Source organism: Lutra lutra, chromosome 15 (assembly GCF_902655055.1).
Source record: "Lutra lutra chromosome 15, mLutLut1.2, whole genome shotgun sequence".
Lineage (NCBI taxonomy): Eukaryota > Metazoa > Chordata > Mammalia > Carnivora > Mustelidae > Lutra > Lutra lutra.
This window is the reverse complement of record NC_062292.1, coordinates 64,915,695-64,942,256: the sequence shown is the minus strand read 5'-3', so window position 1 is coordinate 64,942,256 and position 26,562 is coordinate 64,915,695. Positions and strand designations below refer to the sequence as shown.

The following is a 26,562-nucleotide window of genomic DNA, read 5'->3' as shown; positions in this document are numbered from 1 at the left end:
TGCCCTGGCATGGGCTCTAGAAACCACCAGTCTTTGTTGATGAAGTTTAACGAAAGCTCAACCCTTACTGATTACCTGCTCTGCTCAACGTAGTGTGTTTGTGGGGCTTAGAGGACTGATCATGAGAATTTACAGCTCTTCTTATTCATTATTTCCTTTGATGCTGTTACAATTCTGGGAGGCAGGTAGGATAACTATTACTATCTCCATTTATAGATAAAGGAACCGAGGCATGAAGACTTTAACTCATTTCCCCAGTGAGTTGTCCAGATAAAGAATATGAGTCAGGATTCAAACCTAACTATTCTGATGCCCGACTTTGTGCTCTTTTTATGATACCAGAAGATACCTTTTGTATTCTCAAAAAGATTATAGTGTAATTGAGGAGATAAAACTGATAAAGATCAAAGTAATATATATAAGGAGCTCCTGGGTGGTTCAATTGGTTAAGCATCTGACTGTTGATTTTGGCTCAGGTCATGATCTTAGGGTGGGGGGAATCGAACCCCACATCGGGCTCTGTGCTCTCGGGGCAGTCTGCTTGAAGATTCTCTCCCTCTGCTTCTGGATCTCCCACTGCTCACACACATTCATACACACACACACACACACACACACACACACACACACTCTATAGCTAAAATAAATAAATAAACCATTTTCTAAAAAAAGTAATAAATTTCAAAGGAAGAGATAAAGGCCATATTCTCATGTGCTTATCTCAGAGCCATTAATGTTTGAGCAAAAAAGGTGAAATAGTCACAATGATTCTTTTTTTTTTTTAAAGATTTATTTATTTATTTATTTATTTGACAGACAGAGATCACAAGTAGGCAGAGAGGCAGGCAGAGAGAGAGAGAGAGAGAGAGAGAGAGAGATTGGGAAGCAGGCTCCCTGCTGAGCAGAGAGCCCAATGCGGGCCTCGATCCCAGGACCCTGAGATCATGACCTGAGCCGAAGGCAGCGGCTTAACCCACTGAGCCACCCAGGCGCCCAGTCACAATGATTCTTAAAGATGCTTCCTTAGCACGATTTGTGAATACTACTCCCCACACCATTTTGTAGTCCAATTGACTCATTTGTCTAACTGACTGTGCCTAAATTATCCTTGTATCTCAGCACGGTGCCCGGCATGAAGTAGGATCTGGAAATGTTTGAGTGAATCAGTGAAGAATTAACTGCAACCATGACCCGACCCTCTCTAGATCTCTTCCTTCTCAGGAGAGGATCTGAGCAAGGAGGAGATAGCTCTTGCGATCCTGATACTCAGCCTCTGGGTGAGCTCTCGCTTCCTCTCTCCCTCCCGGATGGTCCTGTGGAAGCTGGGCGCAGACACACGGCCCCCTCTTCACCACACCTTTCCCGCCAGGAGCTCAATGTGCTGGTATCAGTCGTCTTAGCCCTTCTCCCCTCTAGTAACCACACGGGTGAGTATCACAAGCAAAATCTCGAGCAAAGATTTATTTTGCTTTTATTTTTATTATCGATTCCATTTATTGAAAGTTTAAAAATGGGCAAAACAAATCTGCTGCTAGAAGTCAGGACAGTGGTCCCCTTTGAGGAGGAAGGAGAGAGCAGGTAGGAGGGAGCATAAACAGGGAATTCTGGGCTGCTGCTAATGTTCTATTTCTTGATCTGTGCCTTGATACACAGATTTATTCATTTTATGACAATTAATTGAGTTCACACTTAGGATTTGTATAGTTTTCTCACAGTGTGTTATGTTTCTTTTATTTTTTAAAATCTAAATTCAATTAATTAACATATAATGTCTTCTTCGTTTCAGAGGTATAGTGATTCACCAGCTGCATTTAACACTCAATGCTCATTACATCAAGTGGCCTCCTTAATGCCCATCACCCAGTTAGCCCAACCCCCCCACCTCCCCTCAGCAACCCTCAGTTTGTTTCCTAGAGTTAAGAGTTTCTTATGGTTTGTCTCCCTCTCTGATTTTGTCTTATTTTATTTTTCGTTCCCTTCCCCTATGTCTCTCTGCTTTCTTAAATTCCACATATGCGTGAAATCATATAATTGTTTTTCTCTGATTGACTTATTTCCCTTAACATAATATCCTCTAGTTCTATCCACGTCATTGCAAATGGCAAGAATTCATTGTTTTTGAAGGCTGAGTAATATTCCATTGTGAGATATACATATATATCTATATCTCACATATTTATCCACTCATCTGTTGATGGGTATCTTGTAAGAGAATGAAATTGGACCATTTTCTCACACCACACACAAAAATAAACTCGAAATGAACAAAAGACCTAAATGTGAGACAAGAATCCATCAACATCGTAGAGGAGAACATAGGCAGCAACCTCTTTGACCTCAGCTGCAGCAACTTCTTACTAGATACGTCTCCAAAGGCAAGGGAAATGAAAGCAAAAATGAACTACTGGGGGTTCATCAAGATAGTTGCACAGCAAAGGAAACAGTTGATAAAACTAAAAGGCAACCCACAGAATGAGAAAAGATACTTGCAAGTGTCTTATCAGATAAAGGGCTAGTATCCAAGATCTATAAAGAACTTAGCAAACTCAACACCCAAAAAAACCAAATAATCCAGTCAAGAAATGGGCATAAGATGTGAATAGACATTTCTCCAAAGAAGACATCCAAATGGCCAACAGACACATGAAAAAATACTCAACGTGACTTGCCATCAGGGAAATGCAAATCAAAACTACAGTGAGATACCACCTCACACCAGTCTAAAAGGCTAAAATTAACCAGTCAGGAAATGACAGGAGTTGGCAAGGATGTGGAGAAAGGAGAACCCTCCTACATTGTTGGTGGGAACACAAGCTGGTGCAGCCACTCTGGAAAACAGTATGGAGGGTCCTCAGAAAGTTGAAAATAGAGCTACCCTACGACCCAGCAATTACACCACTAGATATTTACCCAAAGGATACAAACATAGTGATCAGAAGGGGCAGCTGCACCCCAATGTTTATAGCAGCAATGTCCACAATAGCCAAACTATGGAAGGAGTCACTGTGTGTTATATTTCAGTTAAAAATGTTAGAACAACAACAAAAACAAAATCAAACCAAAAGAGTTACAATGGCCTACAAGGACCAAAATGATTTGCTCATTTTATCTCTCCAAACTAACTTCCTATCACTCTCCCCAGACTGGTTTACTTTGCTCCAACTTTACAGGCCTGGCTATCCTTGAATAGACTAGGGCTCATACATGTGCAGTTCCCCCTGTCTGGAAGCGCTCCCCCAAGGGTGCACAGGGTTCACATTTTCACCTCAAAAAGGTATTTAATGCACACATTCCCTTCCCTCGTCACCAACCTTCACCCTTATGCATTCAGCTGCCCTTTCTTGAAATTTAAATTCAGTTTCATTACCATACACTGTATCATTGGTTTCAGGGGTAGAATTTATGATTCATAGGTTGCATATAACACCCAATGCTCATAACATCAAGTGCCCCCTTCTTAACGTCTATTCCCCCCACCCACCTCCCCTCCAGTGACCCTCAGTTTGTTTCTTAGAGTTAAGTCTCTAATGGTTTGCCACCTGCTCTGTCTTCATCTGATTTTATTTCTCCTTTCTTCCTGCTATATTCATTTGCTTTGTTTCTTAAATTCCACATATGAGTGAAATCATGTGGTATTTGTCTTTCTCTAACTGACTTATTTCCCTTAGAATAATACCTTCTAGTTCTATCCATATCACTGCAAATGGCAAAATGTCATTGTTCTGATGGCTGAGTAATATTCCACTGTATATATATCACATCTTCTTTATCTACTCATCTGTCAAAGGACATCTGGGCTTTTTCTATACTTCGGCTATTGTGGACATTGCTGCTATAAACATTGGGGTTCTGTGTCCTTTCGAATCACTATGTTTATATTCTTTGGGGTAAATGCCCAGTAGTGGAATTGCTGGTTTGTAGGGTAGCTCTATTTTTAACGTTTTCGAGGAACCTCCATGCTGTTTTTCCAGAGCAGCTGTACCAGCTTGCGTTCCCACCCTTATACATTCAGCTGCCCTTGAATTTATTTTCTCCATAACGCTTACCATTTAGCATACTTTATAATTTTCATTTTTTAAAAAATTCTCTCTCCCTTCCACTAGAATGTAAACTCATGAGAGAAAAGATTTTTGTGTGTTTTCATTGTGATCACTCTGGAACAATGTTTGGCATGTTGTGGGTACAGATGACTCATTCAATGAGTATTTGTAAGGAGTTTGGGAGTACCCTGGGGCCCGAGGACTCCCCAGGAACTGTTGCCTCTCTTCCTAGCATATTCCTTGAAATGTCCTTTTTAAAAAATTGATCGCAATTATGCATTTAACAAGACATTCTTCTACTATTTGCTTAGTTCTATGGTAACTCAGTGAATGAAGCCTTAGAAATCATGGCATTCAGACGATATGTATTAGATTCCTTTTATGGACCAATTTTGGGGCTAAAGATCAGGAATGTGAATAGAAAATGTTGGTCTTCTGGGCTTACTATGTGGAAGAGGAGCCCGGTAGGTAAGGGAGTAGTTTTGGTGCAGTAAGGTAGCCCCTGAGCTAGGATGGGGCTGACTTCTGCACTGCCTTGTACCAGGTACACTCAGTACCAAATCCTTCTTTCTTCTTGTTGTTATTATGAAATGGTTTTCCTCTCTTTTCCAGAATCTTGAGAATAGGGATTGTGCTTATTCTTTAAAAGATTGCGTTAAAAGAAAGGAAAGAAGGAGGCTGCTTACTCCTGTTTGGGGAGTCACGGCTTTGGAAATTCTCCACGTTCTCTTTATTTGCTGCAAATAAAGAAGATTTCATAAGGCATCTCCAGCTAGTGTAGTCTCTCTCTATAACTCACCATGGGACTGACCCACATGGGCCCAGTAACAAAGTCTGATGACCCAGATGGATTCTTGTCCTTCTGTGGTTCTGCCCTCTAGTTCCCTGGTTTCTGATGAGCGGAGCAGAGGACAGTGACAGCCCGTCCTGGGCTAACCCATTCAAGCTCCTGGGGACGGGCCGGGCTTGGATTCCTCGAGGGGCTTTCCCTCCTTGGTGCCTATAACCGCCACCAGTGTTGGGACCGCCCCTGAAATCCAGGGGCCACACTGAGAATGTTTATTCAAAATGATCTCTGCTGGCATAAGCTGGGTCGACAGCACAACTTTTAGGGGTAAATTAGAATTACCTCACAAAGTCTGGGTAAATCGGGAAAAACAGGAAGCTGGTATAACCTGGATCTTCAAGAGGCTTGGATGCTCCAGCCTGGTGAAACCAGAGCTTTTCTTTAAGGACCAGTCCACAGGGTAAATTTGGTTGGTCCCTTTGTCAAGGGCTCTGGATGCTAGTTCTGATGTCGGGTGCTTAGGGTCTGGGAGACTTCCAGACACCTCTGCCCTGGCTGACCTAATACCTGTGTCATATTTAGTCAATATTTGGCTCACTCCCCTGGGGCTTGGCCTTTGTGTACCTTGTCCTTCCTTTCTCTTTCTTTACTGGCAATCTCTAAGTAGAGGTCCCCTGTTCTCTGGTTTACTTCCCCTTTTACTAACTGATAAGATAGAAATCTCAGACTCCTTGGCAGTCTCCCAACATCTTTTAAAAAGCCACTGGGGCACCTTTCTTTCTCTAGCTTTTCCCTTAAGGGCAAGCCACGGGAGTCTTAAATATTCTGTGAGCAAGAGGGTGTGGCATTCGCGTCACCACTACTCACTGTAAGTTACCTTTGTAGGTTAGAAGGAGACTCGAAGGAAGATTCCCAGAACGTGGGACAAGTTCCATTCTGAGGGAAAGACTGTGGACTGTAGCCTCCAGAACTGGAAGGCGTTTGGATACTTCCCCTGGACTTAAAAGCAAGTGATCTCCTTTTGCAACATAGCCTGACCACAACATACTATAGAGGATTGAGAAAAATGACCAGGAAATGAAACTTTAAATTTCAATAACACATTGCATTTAAAAGTATTTTGTAGAAAGGTAAGAAAATGGGAAGGGATCCTATATGTTCAATGCTTTATGCCACTATATCGAAATGAAGGTTTACAGAGGAAATGTAAAATTTGTAAGATTAAGGTGGAACCTAAAACCGCAAAAATACTTCCCATATTAAATCTGATGAAGAACTAGTCCTTTAAGTCAGAGGAGATAAAAGCTAGAAACCGTTAGCCTCAAATCCCTTCTACAGGGACGCCTGGGTGGCTCAGTTGGCTAAGCAGCTGCCTTCGGCTCAGGTCATGATCCCAGGGTCCTGGGATCGAGTTCCACATCAGGCTCCTTGCTCGCGGGGAACCTGCTTCTCCCTCTGCCTCTGCCTGCCACTCTGTCTGCCTGTGCTCCCACGCTCTCTCTCTCTCTAACAAATAAATAAATAAAATCTTTAAAAAAAAAAATCCCTTCTACATTTCCAAGTCAGCCATGAAGTCGTTATAAACCTTTGCCTTATTTCCCTGGTACCCAGATCCTTAGTGACACCGAGACCCCAGTTCTGCCAACCCCGCTAGTGCCAACCCCTGGTTTCCCATTAACACCCCCCCAAGCAGGTCCCAATGTCTCCTCCCTTACTAGATAGGACTACTAGATTAAGGACCCACTTCCAGAATATTCCCATTTAGAGAGGTTCCTAATGGTCACAGGCGTCTCATTAATGTCCTCTTTTCAACATCACACCTGTGTGACTGGAAGACACACCAGGGTCTTAGCTAGTTGAATTCATAAATTGACTGCATATTTTCTATGCACAGCCCAGTCGGGGCGGGCATCCAAGCTTTACTAACCATCCTCCTAAAGCCAGAAGAACAGTCTGTTGGAGTGACAAAAGCCAGAGAAGGGGCTAAAACGGACTATCAGCCTGGGTCGTGTTCCCAGAGATAGTGAAGAGGGAGTGCCAGGAGTTGTCCCTCAGTGGGATCCTGACTCCTTAGATGGGAGAGAGGATTTATATGGCTTTTCTGGAGGTTGCTTTTGAAATACATGCAAGAAGTGAGTAGACCTCCTATAATTCATCCAAATTGAGGGAGATTCACCAGGGAAAAAATGCAAACCCACCAGCCTTCTCAGGCTCCAGAATAGTCTGAGATAGCCTAGAAATTGGGACCTCAAGGCATAAGGTAATCCAAGTGGTCCTTAATACCTATTTCATATCTCAAAAGCACTCCAGAAATCTGTGGAAAACGTCAAAAACTGACCATAGGTCCCAAAACTGACTCCGCTCAGCTAGCAGAAGCAGCATTTGGGGTGTTCAATGAGGATGGGGGTGGGGTGGGGGGAGTTGGCGGGAGAGGGGTCCAGAAAGCTGAAAACTGAGCTGCCTTCTGATGGTGGTGCTCCAGGCCACTTGAGGTAACCCAGGGTCAGGAAGGAAGACGTTGTGGGTGACTGTCCCCGGCCCCTGTGTCAACCTGCACCCCACCCATGGGATCAAGAGGTGGCTAACAGAGTTGGGTTACAGTCAGGGTGCCTCCTGTAAACAGGAAGGGCAATGGAAACAGAAGTGCTCACACCACCCCCAAAAGGAGGATGGGCAAAACGGAATCATCCCAGCTGCCCCTCAGTGAAGATGGGATGTGCCGGGGCCATGGGGCTCCCTGGCCAGCTTCAAATAACCAGATCCTCACTTCCCATGAGGAGCCCTGAGTGACCCTCTCAGTGGGGAGGAGAGTGGGTTGAATTTTTGCCCAATACTGGAGCCACTTTCTCTGTGTCGAGCACCCAAAAGAGTAGCCTTTCTAACACAAAATGTAGTATAAAAGGAGTCTCGGGAGGAGGAGAAACTGAAAGATTTCTGGAGACTCTGACCTGCAGCATACGGTCAAGATGACTAAAACACTCTTTTCTTTATGCACCAGAACATCCTGTTCCTCTTTTAGGAGGAGACATTTTATCCTAATTGAGAGCCTTACTCAGTTAGAAGCAGGACGGGAGAGAGATCCAAGTGTCCGGGTCCGGGGGAGCTAAAGCCACAGCTCTACTACATGGTCTGTTAGTGTCTGCAGGAGAGAAGATTGCTCAAACTATTTTAAGCCAGGTTAACCCAGAGGTCGGGGCACAAGGATGAGTGAGATGTGCCCACAGTGCCACACTCTTGATGATGGAATTGAAACAGATTGATTGGGCACCTGGGTGGTTCAGTCAGTTGAGCGTCTGCCTTCAGCTCAGGTCATGATCCCAAAGTCCTGGGATCAACTCCCACATCAGACTCCCTGCTCCGCTGGGAGCTTGCTTCTCCCTCTGCCTTTTCCTCTGCTTGTGCTCTCTCTTTCTCTCTCTTTCTTTTATATAAATAAATAAAATCTTGAAAAATAAAAGAAAACAGATCAATCATTGGCCAGGGGCAAGGCAACACCCATTAAAACCAGAAGCTATAAAAGGGATCTTCTGGGTAATAAATAGATTCTCAGAGCAAACGTTGGTCAGGCCATGTAGATCCCCACGCAATACCGCAGTTTACCTGTTAAAAAGCCAGGGACCAAGGAACAGATTTGTTCAAGGTCTCCAAGCTGTTGATGAGTCTATTCGAGACTTATATCCCGTAATACCCAATCCATATACCCTATTGGCCAATTTGCCAAGTGATAGTAAATATTACACTGTGTTAGATTTAAAGAAGGCCTTTTTCTACTTCCCACTAGATTCTGAATCCCAAGAATTATTTGCCTTTGAGTGTGAAGCCCTCGGCCACCCAAGAAAACAGTACTGCTGCCTGGCTTACCTCAGGGATTTAAAAATAATTCCCCCACTATCTCTGGAAAAATCCTAGAACAAGCTTTAAACGAGTTAACTCTAGAAGAGAACTCTCAGGCCATGCATGGATGGTATTCCAATAGCCAGCCTCACTCAAGATATTCTGACAAAAATACTATATTCATGTTAAATGTCCTAGTCAGCAAGGGGTATAAGGTATCAAAAGAAAAAGCTCAAATTTCTAAAGAAACTGTAAAATGCTTGGGGCTCATTATTTCTAAGGTGGGAGGTGGGGAGGCAACAAGGTTTTCCTCAAGAGAGAAAAAGCAGTATGTCCGCCAGCTCCACCAAGAACCCGCAAGCAATTTTGTGGGATTTGGGGGATGGCTGGGTTTTGCACATCTGTGTTCCTAACTTTGGGCTAACCGTGAAACGCCTTTATGATCAGCTTCAGGGACATGAGGCCAACCTGTCTGAGCGGAATAAAGCATGTGATCAAGATTTCAATAGACTGAACGCCCCTCTTTCAGAAGGGTAGTAAGAAGAAGTGGTAACAAGAAGTGGCCATGGGGGTGTTAACCCAAATGCTGGGGCTCTTGGAGAGAACAGTAGTTTATTTCTCTAAACAGTTGGACATGGTGGCCAGTGGTCAGACTTCCTGCCTGAGGGCTGTGGCGGCTACATGCCTTTTGATCAAAGAGGCAGAGAAAAACTACAAGTCAACCTATTAGTCTGGACCCCACACCCGGCCTCTGGTCTCTTGGAAACCGAGAGGCCTCTGGGGCTGTCCTAACAGAGATTACTGCGATGTCAGGGCGTGCTGCTAGAAGCCCCCCTCGGTGACAGCTGAAACCATGTCACACTTCCAACCCAGCCACCCTACTTCCTGATCTGCATCCATGCACGCCCCACAGTCGCCCAGAAGTAAAGGATCAAGTCTGCCCTAGTCCCAGAGATCTCCAAAGTGGAGCACCGTCCAGTGCAGAGGAAGGCTGGTTTGTAGATGGTGGTGGTTTCATAGAGAATGGGCGGGACAGGCAGGTTCTGTGGTTGTGTCCCTCAACACTCTCGTGGAGGCTCAGAGGCTGGCCCCGGGCAGACATGATTGTGCTAAGCAGAGCTTTAGAATTGGGTCAAGATCGAGTGCCACCTATTCACACTGATTCTAAATACACCTTCTCTGTAACCCACGCTCATGAAGCCATATGGAAAGAAAGAGGGTTCTTAAATGCTGGAAATAAAGAAATCAGATACAGCAAAGAAATCCACAGGCTGTTAGAAGCAGGGCACAAGCCACCAAAGGTGGCAGTGGGTCATTCACTGTAAGGGCCACCAGGAAGGAAATTCAGAAGTGATACAGGGAGGTTGTTTGGCTGACACAGGCATGGAAAGGCCTAGATCAGGGGAGAGTTTGCTGAGGCCATTAATCCCTTCCTTGCCACTTTATCAGTCCATCCCAACCTACTCCTGTGATGAAACAAAGGAGGCAGCAAAAATGGGCTTCCTGTAGTCCCTGATAGTCAGAGACTGGATTACAAAAGAGCAGTGGGAACGTCCGGGCACCCAGCAAACTGTATGGGGTTCCTAAGAGTGCACGTGATCCAACTCGTGATGGCCAAGAAGCTTTATGCCTATGGTTAGCAAAGATTACAGACATTCCGGGGATGAGAAAGGTTATTAAAAGAATAGCAAACCGGTGTGTCTACTGTCAGACAAATAAGCGACAATGGGTCGGCTTTCATCTCAAAGGTTATTTCTGGGGTAGCCAGAGCTTTGGACATCAAATGGAGGCTGTACTCTGTGCCTAGAGACCTCAGTCCTCTAGAAAGTCAGGGGAAACTAAAAGAACCCCTTGGAAAAGATCCGGTGAAGTTGTGTCCAGAAACACAGCAAAACTGTTTAAAATTATTACTGATAGCTCCCACCAAGGTAAGAGCTGCTCCAAAGGGTAAACCAAAATCAGGCCCATTCAAAACAACATATGGGAAACTTTTTCCTAAAGTCTCTCACTCCTCCTCACCACCAGACCCAGAGGTTTCTCTGGCCATTAAACATATAATTAATAGCATTAATAATTTATTATAATTTATAATAATAATTAATAATTAAGCATCCAATTAATCTCCAACACGATCCTTGGGACTTTCCCCTTCGCCTACCTACTGAAATCAGGCTTCACCTGACCAACCTGGCACTGGGTATACCTCCAAACTTGGAAAAGTCGTCACTCCAGGATTAACCACACCCAATAAGCACAGGGTCCCACCTAGTACTGTTGGCCATGCATTCCCCTGTAAAGCGAAAAGGAGTGGTGCCTTGGATCCCCGACTCTGGAGTGGAAAGGTCACCGGCACTCAGGAGACGAGGTGCTCCAAGCAACAGATGACAACAAGCACAACTGTGAGCCACTCTCTGGCCTGAGACTTCTGTTCCAGGGACATGCAGGAAAGTAAAACCCCAGTGGGCAGGACGCTCAGATGTGAACTGCAGTGATTTCAGTCCATACAGGGCTAACCGCTGTGCAGCTTCGCTGCCTTTGAGAGCTTAACCCATTTCCCCTGTGACTGCTCAGTAAGACATACCGCCGCTCATTGCTAATACATGGTGAAAACGGATAGTTTTCAAGTCCTCTTGGCCCTGCTCACCAGGCTCCAGAGGCCAGGTACCATGTTTTAGCCCTTAAGATCTGTTTTAGCCCTTAAGATCTTAGTGTGAACACTTTCCTGATACTGTTTATTGTCATAGCGGTTCTAGGAACATCTCAGGCTACAGACACACCAGGGCACCTTGGGAACGGAACTCCCAAGGGAAACTAAGTAAACTCACAGCAGAAGGAGATAAACCAAAAGCTGTTGGATTTGTCACCAGCGCCTGCAGACAGACTGGACGGCTTCTGTACCATCCAGTCCAGAGGGACCCTAATGTAATTGTCGTCACTTCAAGAAATAGCTTTACCCAATGGGAATTCAAATGGAAGATACATTTAACACCAATTCATATATTAGTAACTTATACACTTATTATCAAGTATGACTTCATTAAAGCACAAAGTAGTCTCTTTCGATCTCAACCCAACTTCTGGCCTCCATTATGTCTCGTTCCCATGACTACCAGCCGCATGCCTAAAGAGACTAGGAAAAATTTGCTGAAGATGGTTTACCAGGAAATGGATAAAATGAAAAGGCAATATATGTCAAATGGAGCATAAACACCAATAGGGCCCAGAATTTACTCTGGAAAGGCTGCCTAAGGCATTACCAAAACCACGGCTGTAAATCCCTGATCTGACTTAGTAATTTTATGATCTTAAAAATTTCAGTTTGAAGCACAAGTTGACATGGTCATGCTCATTGGTATATTATTTTCTCAGTAAGGGCATATGTGAGAAATAGTATGTCTTTCTAGGACGCTGTCACCCCAGTTTGTGTTTGTAACACCGGTGATTATATAAGGTGTGAAAGTCAACTTGGTTATTTTTTTGTAATGCATTTTAAGAAACAATGACACAATGGGGGAAAGGACTGTTTTTACACAAAACAATATTAAATCCACCTGTGATGAGGTGAAATGGTAAGGCTGTAAGAATTTTATAAAACAATAATTTAGAAATTGTAAATGCTTTTATTCAGAACTGCAAAAAGGGATTCAGTTCTCCTCACTTGCTGGAATCACCATTCTTACAAATAATAGCGTATACTGATGAACCTGATTAAGAATGAGTAAAAAGAATTAATTGGAAAATTGGAATGAAAAATAAGATGCAATTTGGGATGATTCTGGTTGAAACCAGAATACAAAATGATGAAGACCAGATCAGTTTGACACTGGGGACAGCGGTACTGCTATCTGGCTAAGGAGAACAAGGAAATGTTCCTGACCAGTGTTTTCCAAGTGCCCTGTGCAGAGGACCTGGGTGGCGTCAGGAGCTGGCTGAGAGTGAGGTGGGCGCCTGGGGAGTACGGCTCCACTCTGGACCTCGAGAAGTTACTTCTGTCTGTTTTACCATACATTGAGAATGTGTGAATATCTTTTTTTTTTAAAGGCTTCAATATGTTTTAAAAAAAAAAAGTCCTGAAAAACCATATATATATATGTATATATATATATACATATATACATATATACATATATGTATACATATATATTAGCATACATGTGTGTGTATGTATGTGTGTGTGTGTGTGTGTGTGTGTATATATATATATATATATATATATATATATATATATATATATGCTTTTTCCAAACACACAAAGAGAGTGGAAATCAGGACATCCGAGACCAAAATTTTTAACATTAAATTGTTGCAGGGGGCGCCTGGGTAGCTCAGTGGGTTAATGCCTCTGCCTTCAGCTCAGGTCATGATCTCAGTGTCCTGGGATCGAGCCCCACATCAGGCTTTCTGCTCGGCGGGGAGCCTGCCTCCTCCTCTCTCTCTCTGCCTGCCTCTCTGCCTATTTGTGATCTCTGTCAAATAAATAAATAAAATCTTAAAAAAAATAAATTGTTAGAGGTGACCACCTAACATAGGAATATACACAGTACTTAGCACACAAGTCCTTTAATAAAATGTTACTGAATCTATTCCGAAAATGTCCTGTTTGGGCAGCAACCTCTTTGACCTCAGCCACAGCAACTTCTTCCTAGGAACATTGCCAAAGGCAAGGGAAGCAAGGGCAAAAATGATCTATTGGGATTTCATTAAGATCAAAAGCTTTTGTACAGCAAAGGAAACAGTTAACAAAACCAAAAGACAACTGACAGAATGGGAGAAGCTATTTGCAAATGACATATCAGATAAAGGGCTAGTATCCAAAATCTATAAAGAGCTTAGTAAACTCAACAACAAAACCCAAAGAACAAATAATCCAATCAAGAAATGGGCAGTGGGGATGCCTGGGTGGCTCAGTTGGTTAAGCAGCTGCCTTCAGCTCAGGTCATGATCCCAGCGTCCTGGGATCGAGTCCCACATGGGGCTCCTTGCTTGGCGGGGAGCCTGCTTCTCCCTCTGCCTCTGCTTGCCACTCTGTCTGCCTGTGCTTGCTCTCGCTCCTCTCTTTCTGACAAATAAATAAATAAAATCTTAAAAAAAAAAAAAGAAAAGAAATGGGCAATGACATGAACAGGCATTTCTGCAAAGAAAAACATCCAGATGGCCAGCAGACACATGAAAAAATGCTCCACATCACTCAGCATCAGGGAAATACAAATCAAAACCACAATGAGATACCACCTCACACCAGTCAGAATGGCTAAAATTAACAAATCAGGAAATGACAGATGCTGGCGAGGATGCGGAGAAAGGGGAACCCTCCTACACTGTTGGTGGGAATGCAAGCTGGTGCAACCACTCTGGAAAACAGCATGGAGGTTCCTCAAAAAGCTGAAAATAAAGCTACCTTATGACCCAGGGATTGCACTACTGGGTATATACCCTAAAGATACAAACGTGGTGCTCCAAAGGGGCACGTGCACCCGAATGTTTATAGCAGCAATGTCTACAATAGCCAAACTATGGAAAGAACCTAGATGTCCATCAACAGATGAATGGATAAAGAAGATGAGGTATATACACACACACACACACACACACACACACACACACACACTGGAATACTACGCAGCCATCAAAAGAAATGAAATCTTGCCATTTGCGATGACATGGATGGAACTAGAGGGTATCATGCTTAGCTAAATAAGTCAATCAGAGAAAGACAACTATCATATGATCTCCCTGATATGAGGAAGTGGAGATGCAACGTGGGAGCTTGGGGGGTCGGAAAAGAATAAATGAAACAAGATGGGATTGGGAGGGAGACAAACCATAAAAGACTCAATCTCACAAAACAGGCTGAGGGTTGTTGAGGGGAGGGGGGTCGGGAGATGGTGGTTGGGTTATGGACATTGGGGAGGGTATGTGCTATGGTAAGTGCTGTGAAATGTGTAAACCTGGCGATTCACAGACCTGTACCCCTGGGGATAAAAATACATTATATGTTTATTAAAAAATTTAAAAATTAATAAAAAATTTTTAAAAAAATGTCCTGTTGCTAGTAGTATGTTCTGAAGGGTAAAAATCAGGAAAAAAAAAATCTACTCTAAAAAAAAGGATATAGTGGGTGAGCCTGGGTGGCTCAGTCATTAAGCATCTGCCTTCAGCTCAGGTCATGATCCCAGGGTCCTGGGATTGAGCCCCAAATTGGGCTCCCTGCTCAGGGAGAAGCTTGCTTCTCCCTCTCCCACTCTCCCTGCTGTGTTCCCTCTCTCACTGTGACTCTCTGTGTCAAATAAATAAATAAAATCTTTTAATAAAAATTTTAAAATTTTAAAAAAGGATGTAAAGTCCACTCTATCCTAATGCTGCCATGGGAAATTTTTTTAAAAGTTATAACAGGTTTTATGCTTAATACATACATTTTGGGCTTAGGAAATAACACATAATTACAAGGCAAAATTTGATTTCGATTAACACATTAAAATATGGAATGCTTCAGGAATTTGCACATCATCTTTGAGCAGGGACATGCTCATCTTCCCTGTATCTTTCCAATTTTAGTATATGTGCTGTCGAAGAGAGCACTAATGTACGTTTTTTTATGGGCTTCCTGAATTCCTTTAAAAATTCTCCTTCCAGGGGTACCTGGATGACTCAGTGGGCTAAGCATCTGACTCTTGGTTTCAGCTCAGGTTATGATCTCAGGACTGTGGGATTGAGCCCAGAGTCAGGCTCTGTGCTCAATAGGGAGACTGCTTGAGATTTTCTCTTCCTCTCCCTCTGCCCCTCCCATTCATGGCTGCACTCTTTCAAATAAATACATACATTTTAAAAAAATAAAGGAAAATAAAAATTTTCCTTCCCTAGTTGTACGGCTGAGTCATTCCCATAGAGAAATTCTCTGTGTAAATCTTACCCTCATTGTTAATGATACTGGGAGGAGAGAGGTGTGATACCTAAATCGCACCTCAGCACCAGAGCCCTGCTGTGGGTATACCCCTGAAACAGCCACAGCCCCTCTTACTGTCAAGGTCACTGAGGATTGCTTTCCAAGTGAAGCTCATTGGTGTCCATCGAAGGGATGCGACAACACTACAAGGACATGGGAAAGTCCATGTAAGGCAAGGACAAGACTGGCTAAGCCTAGGGGTGCTGGAGATGTACCTATTTATGTAATCAGGCCCCTGGAAAGGCAGCCTCAGGTCCAATCCATTACAGTCTCGTGGAGCGGACCTTGTCTCCTGCACGCAATGGCGTTCCCCAGCTGGGGCCCCGAACTGCTTCACTGGTTTAAATCAGTGCAGCTCCCTGAGCCTGCGCACCCAGGATCTGCTTTTATTTGTGGGCCACCTCACCACAGGCTCCCAAGGACTCATCTCCAGCTGGGATTCTTATCTCCCCACTTCTTGCTGTTGCTCACATGTCTGTTGACGATGTCCAGCTCACTGGGCAATGTACTGTAGGCTTCGTGAGTCCCGTGTGAATGACCTTCCATAATCCTACTCAACCTTCATTGGGAAAAGAGAGCCCTGGGACTGATTCTGGGCAGCATTGGACTGACCGTCAGATTAACCGCCCCTTGGGAGGTTTTATATCATGAAGCCACCCTAAAGAATTGGCACAACAGAAACATTGGCTAGAAATACAGGCAGTGCCCTCAAGAATTTAAAAATTGTCCTTGACTCCTTAGCTAATGTAGTGTGTGATAATAGACCCTCTCTGGACTATTTGTTAGCAGAAGGAGGGGGCATCTGTGTAGAAACTAATCCGTCACGTTGTACCTGGATTAATAATGCCACAGGTGAAGTAGAAGTGAATATTTAAAAACTCTGATCAGGAGTCTTGACTGCATACCTTCAACCAGAGAAAGATCTCCCAGTTAAGACCAACCAACTATCAAATGGCATGACCCAGTATCACAGATTTCCTCTCTTTCCTGCAGCCACTAATAATCCTGCCACTCATTACTTCTTGGACCTGCATACCCACCAGTTTGGTACAGTTTGTGACCAAGCATGTGGAAGCCATACAGTTGCAGATGGTGGTAACACAAGGGTATGAAGAGCTCAGAGCTGAGCACAGTGACCCACATATCTCACACTAGCTGGAAAGAGGTTCTGCCCCTCCACTGAGCCCCCAGAGGATGCTCACATCCAGCAGGAAGTAGCTACAAAAGACGATCCCTTGTCTCATCCACCTCAAGAATGAGAAGCAGAATAAAACTGGAGGAGGGATTTTGTCACCAGTGAGACCTCCTAGACTCAGGAAACTTCTAGAAGCTCCTGCCCAACTGTGAATTTTATCTTTTAGAAACTAATTAATTAGTTGCTGGAACAGGAAAAGAAACCTTTTGAGTACCAACTCCAGGACAGTGACCATCGCCATCATCATCATCAGAAAGTAAGTGCTCTTAAGAATTCATAAGATAGGGTGCCTGGGTGGCTCAGTTGGTTGAGCGACTGCCTTCAGCTCAGGTCATGATCCTGGAGTCTGGGATTGAGTCCTGCATTGGACTCCCTGCTCTGCTGGGAGTCTGCTTCTCCTTCTGACCTTCCCCCTCTCTTGCTCTCTCACTCTCATTCTCTCCCTCTCTCAAATATATAAATAAAATCTTTTAAAAAAGAATTAGTAAGATAAATAATTATTAATAAAATAAGGGCTGGAGAAAGAACCTCATATATTGCTAGTCGGGATGCAAACCGGACCAGCCACTGTAGAAAATTATTTAGTGATTCCTCAGATTAATCCTAGAATTATCGTATGATCCAGAATCGGATCACAATTGAAAACAGGTGCTCAGGCAAATACCTGCATGAAAATCCTCATTTACAAGGGCCAAAAGTGGAAACACCCAAGTGCTCATCTATATAGATGCGTGGATCAATAAAATGTGCTACATGTATACGATGGAATGTTACTGAACAGTAAGAAATGAAGGGCTGATACATGGTACAATATGAATGACCCTTATAAACATTATACTACGTGGAAGAAGTCAGACAGAAAGATCACATATCTTACTATTTCATTGATATGAAATGTCCAGTATAGGTAAACCCATAGAGACAAAAAGCTAGTTGGTATTTGCCAGGGGGGCATGGGGCTTAGGGGGAGGGGCAAATGGGAAATCACTGCTTAATGGACATACAGTCTTCTTTCGAGGTGTTACAATGTTTGGGGATGATAAAGGAGGTTGCACACCACCGTGAATGTACCAAATGCTACTGAATTATACACTTTACAATTATTTTATGTTTTGTGAATTTTACCTTCATGGAAGAAAGAAAGAAAAGCTGCCTGCCGATGGAGACCCCGCTGAGGCTAGATGGAGCCTGGGAGGCTGGAAGCTGAGAGGCACGGGAGGCTGGAGGTCACATGGGGACAGGTGGCAGACTCTGAGAGGTGGAAAGGCACAGTTGTTCTTGAGGATAATGTCAAAATGCAAAACAACTCCTTGCCCGTGGTGAGCAATGACAACGAGCAATAATAATTCCTAGCAGCTGTGCATGGTTGGTAAGAGAAGGAGCGAGTCCTGCTCAAGGGCTGGGAGCCATTGGATGTAATCTCTGAGCAGAAAAGTCTTCAAGTTTTGGACTCAGGACCTCAGAATCACAGGGCCAGCTCCCATGTACTGGCTCTGCCTACGCTAGCAACCACTTCTCTCCTGAACATCCACATACCTGTATCTGCTTCTGGCAAACATAAGCAAAGACTCAGTCCCTATTTCTCCCTCACTTCAGCCGCAACATGACTAAAGTCCCATGAAATCTAGAGCCTTGCTACTCATGGTGTGGCCCACGGAGCCACATCGGGGTTACCAGAGAGCCTCATATAAACGCAGAGTGTTTGTCTGCATTCAGAATCAGTATTATACGATTCCCTAGTAATCTGTATGCCTATCGATGTTTGATAAGTTCCATCTGGAAAGAACAAAATGGAGAAACAAGTGAAATTCACTTTCTCGAGGGCATGAAAATGCCCGATTTTAGTTATCGGCCTTATTTCTGGGATTATTTCTCAACATGGTTTCTCTTTTCAGTGAACTTTAAAAAAAAAAGTAGCAAGTCACAGTGTCTGACCAACTGGAAAGTAGGTTGATGGCATGAGTCATCTTCCTTCACGCTTCTTTTCAAAATTGACTTGATTTGTGCCAGATCTTTGCCACAGCAGATTTCTTTCCTTTCCTCAAACTCTTCCCAGCAGCGGGCTTTTGCACACTTCTGGCCCCACGCAAAGCAGATACCTCTGTTTTTCTGTTTCATGGTACCCTGCTGATTTTCTTCCTAGTGTCACGTTTTATATACATTGATGTGAATGTGGAGCTACGCATAAACTGAGTAGCACAGCCAGGTGATTCTGAGCACGGACTCTGGAGCCAGGCTCCCTGATGTCCAACCTTGGCAACCTTCGCTCCTCTCCTGGGCTCCAGAACACCAGCAAGTGCATTCCCAGGTGTTTCTTTTTCTACAGGGCCCACGGTGCCACCCCAGCCCATAACTGTGTGACACAGAGTAAGCTACTGAAGGGTCCTGTGCTTTCTTTCCTCTTCCCTGGAATGAGAACAAGGACAGTCTATTTCACAGGGTTTTTACAAGAGGTATTGATGGAAATGGGGAGGAGCAGAGGAATTTTAACCTGAGGACACTCAGCATATTGCATTTTAGGGTGGGTTCAATTTTGCAAGGAGGGAAAAGTGCAGCAAAGATGCGGGGCTTTGCTCTCAGGCCAGGGAGCGGCTCTCGACTATAAAAACAAATTCTCCCTCTTTCTTCGTCTTACACATACTGCCTAGGGTTCTGTCCTCCTTGTACTTTCTCCTTAGCTTTGTTTATCAGTTCTGTGCCATGACTTCCAAGCCTCCAGCCCCTAGTCCTCAATTTCCAGCTGCTCTTCGGAAATCTTCTCATGGATATCACACTGATGTCTTAAAATCAGTAGGTCGTGAACTAGGCTCCCCTTCTCCATGGCAGCTCCCTCCTCCCCTCCTCTTTGTCACCCACCTTCGCCACCGTTGGTTATTCTGTCTGAAATTTCCCTGCCCCTTCCACGATACTTCATACCCTCTTTCTCTGCTCGACTTAGTTGTCATTTATCTCTGTGCCATATGCCATTTCACTCATTCATTTGTTTCCCCTGCTCAAATGTGAACTCCACAAGGAGGGGAGGTTTTGCCTGCTTTGATCATGATACGTCCCAGAAAGTAGAAAACCAGCGCGTTCCCCTCACTCCTGCTGCCAGTCACTCTAGTTCACTCTACATCTGTGGTAACGCTCTCACTTCTGTCTTTTCATTGTGTTTGTCACTGTTTCTCAGAACTCTTCCAACTGTTTCAAGAGTTTGCCACCTGCTGGCTAATGAAATTTGGACAAGTTATTTAAATCATCTTGGCTCCTCAAAGTGGGTTAATACAGTTCAAACTCACAGGCCTGTCCTGGGGCTTATGCATATATTGTGTGCGCAGCACTTAGCCCAGGGCCCGGAACAGAATCCCTTCATGTTTTCCAAGTAGCGGACAGTAGGGAACCAGGAGGCAGGACCAGCTCCCGTTCCTTTCTCTGTGGCACGTACAGTCCTGCTGGGCTGCCTAGACCCTGATTTGCATCAGAGGAAGGGAGATATCTTTTTTTACAGTGAGCAGAAACGAATAGGGCTATTTCTAGTGTCTTCATTATGCCCAGAAATTCTGGCTACACAGAGCCATAGGTTTTCAGTCTTTTTGATGAGGACAGTGAAGTTCAGGCACACTCAGTAACCTACCTAAGGTTCCAGAGCAAGACAGCAGCTAATTTGGGAGGAGAACTCACCATCCTCATCTCAGTACTCTTTCTATCAGAGCATGATGGTTGTAAACGCCACATCGTCTGGTCTTAGAAGAAGCTCACCTCCCATGGTCCGCAGAGACCTCCCTCCCAGCCCCATGCAGGTGAAGCCGTGAACTCTGAAGGAAATAGGGCACTTAGTGTGCCAAGTTGAGAGGACGTGGCACTTTCTTGGGCACCAGCAAGAACCCCCCCCCGACCCCGGTCCACAGCAGACAGACAGACAGACACACAATATGCACAAGTGATTCAGATTGAGCAAGCAGCACAGAAACCAGGAGTCCGTCCGTGGCTACGCCAGTCTGCTACGGCATTTACCTGGGCTGGAGAAGACAAGCGCGAGGGGCAGGAGCAGCCAGAACATGCTGTCGGCGGCAGAGGCTGGTGCCGGTGGCCTCCGATGCCTGGCATCTGCCCTTCAGTGCTCTGTCACAGATTGAAATTGGTTCTCACGAAGACTTCCCCTTCCTCTGAGAGGTGTGGTAAGCCCTCTTCCTGCATACCGCATTCCCGATTTTATTGCTATTCTACTCACTTTTTCTTCTGAGCAAAGGGCAAAGATCTGAAGAATGAAATGTAAATTGGCATTTTCATTTTTCATCTAGGTCCTTTTTTCGTTTTTCGGTATTTTTTTTAAATTGTGGTGAAATGGCCTAAATGACATGCGGTGATGTTGTAAGCTGAAAGTTACTGTTGTAGAGGGACACCTGGGTGGCTCAGGTGGTTGAGTGTCTGTCTTTGGCTTTCAGGTCACGATCTCCGGGTCCTGGGGTCGAGCCCCACATCGGGAGTCTGCCAGTCCCCCCACCTCTGCCATGCTCATTCTCTCTCTCTCTCTCTCAAATGAATAAATAAAATCTCAAAAAAAAAAGTTACTGTTTTAACCGTTCAATTCAGGGGTGTTAATTACACTCACAGTGTTGTGTAACCACCAACATCACAATCATACCTTGTTTCATTGCACTCCACTTTACGGAGTGCTGCAGACATGGTGCTTTTTACAAGGTGAAGTTTTTAGGAACCATGGGTCGAGCAAGTCTCCTGGCACCATTTTCCCAACACTTACTTGCTTTGTGCCACGTTTTGGCACTTCTCGCAATATTTCGAATTTTTTTATTATTATATTTTTATGCAGATCTGTGATTACTGATCTTTGATGTTACTATTTTTTTAAAGATTTTTATTTATTTATTTGAAAGACAGAGAGCATGAAAGGGGGGAGAGGCAGAGGGAGAAGCAGGCTCCCCGCTGAGCAGGGACCCCTACCCGGGGGCTCGATCCCAGGACCCCGGGATCATGACCTGAGCTGAAGGCAGACGCTTCAACCAACTGAGCCCTCATGGATGTTCAGGTTACTTCTTGAACTTCAGATTTGGTAGAAACAGTTAAAAGGATCAGAATCAGAAGTGGGACCTGAATATGGGACTGAATGGTTGTAATCTCTTGGCAAAACTTTTTAACGAATGAGGGGTTGCTTCTTACAGATGAGTAGAGGAAAAAACCTTTTTTTTTTTTTGAGATGGATTCTATGCCTGGTGAGGGTGCTGTGAAGATTGTCAAAATGGCAACAAAGGGTTTAGAATATGATGTAGACATAGTTGGGTAAAATGTTATCAAAGGGCATCACCTAATACAGAGAAACCATTCCTGTGGCAAACTTTATTATGGTCTTCTTTTGAGAAATTCCCACAACCACACCCAAGCTTCAGTCACCACTGCCCTGATCAGTCAGCAGTCCCCAACATCGAGGCCAGATCCTCCACCAGCAAAAAAGATTACTACTTGCTGAGAACTCAGCCTTTTGTAGCAGTAGAACATCTTTTTTTTTAAGATTTTATTTATTTATTTGACAGAGAGAGATCACTAGTAGGCAGAGAGGCAGGCAGAGAGAGAGGAGGAAGCAGGCTCCCTGCTGAGCAGAGAGCCCGACGCGGGACTCGATCCCAGGACCCTGAGATCATGACCTGAGCCGAAGGCAGCGGCCTAACCCACTGAGCCACCCAGGTGCCCCCAGCAGTAGAACATCTTAAGAGTCTTATTGTATCTGATATATGAGTGTTAAGAGATAAAGAGATATGATTTCGTATTTCCATTGCTAAGATTTAAAGATGCTGGCGTAAGGGTGTTTGCAGGAGAAAAGAATTAGGTCTCCACTCACAGAGGAGCAGAGATAATGAGAGTCAAGGAGTAGAGAGAGAGAGAGAGAGCACCTGGAATGATGTCATTTGTCTCTGGGTATAAATGTCCCCCTGCTTGAAAGGCACACTCATGAACCCCCTACAGATGTAAGCCATGGCAGTCCTGTTCCCCACTTACCTAGAATTTGGTAAGTGACATTGTTGGCCACTCCCCAGCTCTGGAATTTTTAAAGATTTTATTTATTTATTTGACAGACAGAGATCACAAGCAGGTAGAGGCAGGCAGAGCGAGGAGGAAGCAGACTCCCTGCCGAGCAGAGGGCCCGATACGGAGCTCGATCCCAGGACCCTGGGATCATGACCTGAGCCGAAGGCAGAGGCCTTAACCCACTGAGCCACCCAGGTGCTCCTGGAATTTTTAAATGAAAAAAATCTCTTCTCTCTGAAATATTTCCCCTTGTCCTTTGAATACCAGTTGATATTTCTATTTTATATCCAATATCTTATTTACCTGCCTTTTATCTTCTGTTCAAAACCATGCTCACCTTGAAACTAGGGATTGTTTGGTTGTATCAGCAAGTGTGTCATAGTACATAGCACAATTTCAAGTACAGGGTATCATCTTCTTGCAAAACTTACCCGAACCTCTTGAAAACCAGGGGAAGTGATTTGCTCTTCTTGTTATTCAAACCATAGCATTTCTCACATGGCTCAGAATTTTTCCTTGGCCTCTCTTCTTTATTTCTTTTTAATTTAACTGAGGACATGAAATGTGTTGATGATTATCATTCTTACCCACAGCCTAACACAGTACCTAGGAACATAACAGACACTCAGTAAATAGCAATTAAGTTAATGAGTAAACGCAATGCAATGTATTCATTCCTATGTAAGGACTACAAGGACTACTTTTTTCTTTCTTTCTTAAATGGAAGCTTTGTTGACTATATTGACTATAGTCGACTATAAAACTAGGATTATTAGGGGAGCCTGGGTGGCTCAGTCCGTTAAGCACTCAACTCTTGATTTCAGCTCAGGTCATGACCTCAGGTTGCGAGGATCAACGCCGCATCTGACTCCAGGCTTGGCATGGAGCCTGCTTGACATTCTTGCCCTCTGCCCCTCCCCGTGAGCGCTCTGTCTCTCTCAAATAAATAAATAATCTTAAAAAAAATAAAACTAGTATTATTAGTTTCACGTGTAAAACATAATGATTCAACATTTATAGGCATTTTGAAATGCTCACCGCTATAAGTATAGTTACTGCCTGTCATTGTACAAGGTTACCACAACTTATCGACGATATTTCTTCTTTTTAAAGTGTATTTGAGAGAGAGAGAGGGAGCACAGGTGGGGAAGGAGCAGAGGGAGAGGGAAGGAGAGAGGCGAACTTCCCACTGAGTGCAGAGCCGGAGGCAGGGCTTGATCCCACGACGTTGAGACCATAACCTGAGCCAAAATTGAGAGTTGGACGCTCCTCTGGTTGAGCCACACACGGACGTCCCACTGATTATGTTTCTTGTGCTGTACTTTTCACCCCCATGACTTGTTTTGTAACTGGAAGTTTGTATGTCTTGGTCCCTTCACCTATTTCACTCATGCGTCTACCCCCTTCCTTCTGGCAATCACCAGTTTGTTCTCTGTATTTATCAGCCTGTTTCTGTTTGTTTGTTTGTTTTTTAGAGTCCGTGTGTAAGTGAAATCATACAGTATTTATCCCTTCCTGCCTGACTTATTTCACTGAGCCTAATACCCTCTTGGTCATCCATGTTCTCGCAAATGGCAAGATTTCCTTCGTCTTTATGGTGGAGTCATAGTCCGTTATATCTCTCATATGTTTTATCCTTTCATCTCAGTGGATGTTCACTTCTGTATCCTGGATATTGTAAGTAATTCTGCCATAAGTGTAGAAATGCATATATCTTGTTAAATTCGTGTTTTCATTTCCTTTGGATCAATGTCCAGAAGTGAAAAATCCAGATCATATAGTAGTTCTCTTCTCAATTCTTTGAGGAACTCCATACTGTTTTCCACGGTGGCTGTACCAGTCCACACTCCCACCAAGTCATGAGGATTCCCTTTTCTCCACATCCTCACCAATACCTGCTATTTCTTGTCGTTTTGATACTAGCCAGTCTGACTGGTGTGAGGCGACATCTATTGTGGTTTTGATTTGCTTTTCCCTGCTAATTAGTGATGTTGAACATCTCTTCATGTGTCCAATGGCTATCTGTATGTCTTCTTCAGAAAAATGCCTAGGCAGGTTCTCGTCTCATTTTTTTTTTTAAAGATTTTTATTTATTTGACAGATCACAAGTAGGCACAGAGGCAGGGAGAGAGAGAGAGGAGGAGGAGGCAGGCTCCCTGCTGAGCAGAGAGCCCGATGTGAGGCTCGATCCCAGGACCCTGGGATCATGACCTGAGCCAAAGGCAGAGGCTTTAACCACTGAGCCACCCAGGTGCCCCTCTCGTCTCATTTTTAAATTGACTTGATTTTTTTTTTTTTGGCATAGAGTTGTATAAGCTCTTTATTTTGTTATAAAGTATTTTTAAATGAAGGTATATGTTTTTGAGACATATTGCCACTGCACACTTAGTAGATTACAATTTGGTATAAACATAACTTACAAAAAAAGATATATTTATTTATTTGAGAGAAAGAGGGGGTGCATGTGTGCAAATGGGGGGAGGGGCTGAGGGAGTGGGACAAAGAGAATCTTCAGCAGGCTCCCCGCTGAACAGGGAGCCCAACTCAGGGCTCAATCCCATGACCCTGAGATCATGACCTGAGCTGAAATCAAGAGTCAGACGCTTAACTGACCTAGGTGCCCCACTATAAAAATAACGTTTATATGCACTCGGAAACCAAAAAATTCACTTGACCTGCTTTATTGCGATATTTACTTTATTGCAGTGCTCTGGAGGTACATTTACAATGTCTCTGAGATATGCCCGTATCTATTTCCAAAATGATTTCATTACCTGTGATACTGTGATTCATGAGAAATATATATTTGGTCACTCATTTCTTATATATATTTGGTCTTTGTCCAGGGTTTCTGTCTCACAGCTTCCCTGACCCTTGGAATTTCCTCAGTGCTTTGATATTCATGGGAATATATTTTGTTATAATATTTGGTCTCTTGTCCTCAGTTCCTAAAAATCTCTTCAGAGGCTTAAAAGAGAAATGGGTATCTTGTTCATAACAAACCTTTTCAATCACAACTGGATTTATGTTAACGAGTGGCTTTTGGACTTCACCTTAAGATGAAGGCTGGTGGGGCGCCTGTGTGGCTCAGTGGGTTAAAGCCTCTGCCTTTGGCTCAGGCCATGGTCCCAGGGTCCTGGGATCAAGCCCCATATCAGGCTCTCTGCTCAGCAGGGAGCCTATTTCCTCCTTTCTCTCTCTGCCTGCCTCTCTGCCTACTTGTGATCTCTGTCTGTCAAATAAATAAATAAAATCTTTAAAAAAAGAAAAAGATGAAGGCTGGTTGCCAGGGGAACCAACCATGTGATTAGAGGGTTGGAAATTTTCCAACTTCCTGACCTTCTGGGAGGGGAGGGGGCTGGAGGTTGAATCAGTTGGCAATGGTCAGTGAATTTTTCAGTCATGCCTACATCACAAAATCTCCATGAAAACACAAAAGAGGGTTCAGAGAGCTTCTGGGTTGGTGACCGTGTGGAGATTTGGGGGAATGGTAACCTCAGAGAAGACATGGAAGCTCCTTGCCCTTTCCCATACCTTGACCCGTGCATCGCTTCCATTTGGCTGTTCCTGAGTTACACCCTTTTATAATAATAAATAATAAACTGGTAACCTAGTAAATGAAGAGTTTCCTTGAATTCTGAAGGTTGCTCTAGCAAAGTAATTGAACCTAAAGAGGTGTTGTAGGAACTTTCAGTCTATAGCCCATGGGCCAGAAGCCCTGACGGTAACCTGCATTTGTGAC

At 44.0% G+C, this 26,562-nt stretch overlaps 1 protein-coding gene and 1 non-coding gene across 5 annotated transcripts in view; both read right to left on the bottom strand.

Moving 5' to 3' along the window:
• SLAMF6 (SLAM family member 6) overlaps positions 1–20,930 on the bottom strand; it is a 31,144-nt gene extending 10,214 nt beyond the window's left edge. For all 4 annotated transcript variants that reach the window (XM_047704838.1, XM_047704839.1, XM_047704840.1 and 1 more), the window contains exon 1: positions 20,793–20,930. In XM_047704838.1, the coding sequence (XP_047560794.1) occupies positions 20,793–20,838 (46 nt within the window). In that variant the 5' untranslated portion in view covers positions 20,839–20,930. The remainder of the gene's footprint in view (positions 1–20,792) is intronic.
• LOC125086513 (U6 spliceosomal RNA) lies at positions 15,135–15,240 on the bottom strand. The gene has a single exon (XR_007123237.1). It is a non-coding gene; the product is annotated as a U6 spliceosomal RNA (small nuclear RNA).
• Positions 20,931–26,562: the final 5,632 nt, after the last annotated feature.